This window comes from Rhagoletis zephyria, unplaced genomic scaffold (assembly GCF_001687245.7).
Source record: "Rhagoletis zephyria isolate East Lansing unplaced genomic scaffold, Rhagoletis_zephyria_1.1 Rzeph_scaffold_58747, whole genome shotgun sequence".
Lineage (NCBI taxonomy): Eukaryota > Metazoa > Arthropoda > Insecta > Diptera > Tephritidae > Rhagoletis > Rhagoletis zephyria.
The window spans coordinates 1-1,676 of NW_016215799.1; the positions used below are offsets into that span (position 1 = coordinate 1).

Below are 1,676 nucleotides of genomic sequence, written 5' to 3' on the forward strand. Positions count from 1 at the left end.
TGGCGAGCGGGAATTCGTCTTGACAATCCTGCGCTAACTGATGAAGCGTGCGGATTGCAAGATGTNTCCACGTATGTTTCGCGTAGGAGGATATTGCTGGCGAGCGGGAATTCGTCTTGACAATCCTGCGCTAACTGATGAAGCGTACGGATTGCAAGATAGGGAGCGCAATTGACGCCAAAGGTGACTGTTTTCAGCCTAAAATCTTCTATGGGCTTATTTGGAGACCTACGAAAGACGATTCTTTGGAAGTCTTGATCTTCCTCGTGGACAAGAATTTGGCGGTACATCTTTTCGATGCCGCCATTAAAAACAAACTTGTAGAGGCGACATCGGAGAATGCCGAGCATCAAGTCATTTTGAAGGGTTGGGCCAGTGTATAGTACGTCATTGAGGGAGTTTCCAGAGTGGGATATTCTGGAAGCATTGAAGACTACGCGTACTTTTGTTGTTTTGCTGTCGGGTTTTATGACAGCATGGTGCGGTAAATAAAAGGAGAAGTATTTACCGTCTTTGATGACTTCTTGGGATGAGGTGGGCTCCATATGGTCCATGGTGATGTATTCTTCCAGAACCTCTGAGTACTTTTTGCCAAGGTCGGGTTTTTTCTCCAGATTCCTTTCGATGCTGATGTACTGCTGCTGCGCTGCTAGTCGAGAGTGACCTAAAGCCATTGTGTCTGGAAATTCGGGTTTGACGGGTAATTTCACCGTATATCGTCCGTCTGCCTGCCGGGTTGTCGTGAGCCGATACAGGTCCTCACAGAACTCCTCCTCACTGGAACGGGGTTGAGTGACTGCTACTTCCTCCTGTTCCCAAAACTTCTTCAGCAGTGAGTTTAGAGATTCATCCTGGGGTTCGGTTACCTGGGTGGTAAAGGTGGAGATTCTCTCCTGGATTGGGCCGCTCAGAATCCATCCAAATATCGTATTCTGCGCTATGAGACTTCCGCTTATGTTTTGTTGCAGCCCTTGTAGGAGAATTCGGGGGATTAGGTCACTGCCGATTACCATATCTATCTTATTTGGGGTGAAACAGTTGGGATCGGCAAGCCTTAATCGTTTTATCTCTTCTAAGTTAATATGAGAGATATTTGAAGTAGGGAGAAAGTGGGTCAATTGGGGAAAAATAATGGCTTGGGGCTTTATTTCTTGGCTTCTATCTGTTGAGCTCAGTGTGATTTCGCACATTTTCTTTGAGTTTTGCACCACCATTCCACCCATGCCAGAAATCTCGAATAGAGCATCTGGCATAGGTAAGCGCAAGAGTTTTTGTATCCGGAAACGTTTTTTGTGAGCCTTGGTCCACCAGAGCGCGAATATTANAGTTTTTGTAACCGGGATGATACAAACGTTTTTTGTGAGCCTTGATCCACCAGAGCGCGAATATTATGATATTCGCCATCACAATATATAGGTACTATCGCCGTTGGGAGGAGGGTTGTGACGTTAGTACTCGAAAAATGAGACGACACTTTATTTACGTCGCTTTTCTCCGGTTGCTTATGTGTCGTATATTTTGAGCAAGTGGGCGCTTCAGTATCCGTATTAGTCTGAGTCGATAGCTGACTCGTTGTTCACTGGGGTTTTGCATTGGGTTTTGGTTGCTGGGTTTTTTGCGGGAAGTTCAAAAGAGAGTGATGTTTTCTTTGGCAGTATACACAAGTGAAGCTGCTT

General features: G+C 45.7%; 1 protein-coding gene across 1 annotated transcript; it reads right to left on the reverse strand.

Moving 5' to 3' along the window:
* Nucleotides 1-38: 38 nt before the first annotated feature.
* Nucleotides 39-1,274, reverse strand: LOC108356409 (uncharacterized; the record flags this gene model as incomplete). The annotated part of the gene is made up of 1 exon (XM_017607519.1): nucleotides 39-1,274. A coding segment is annotated over exon 1 (1,215 nt), but the record flags the coding sequence as incomplete, so codon positions are not given.
* Between the last annotated feature and the right edge of the window lie 402 nt (nucleotides 1,275-1,676).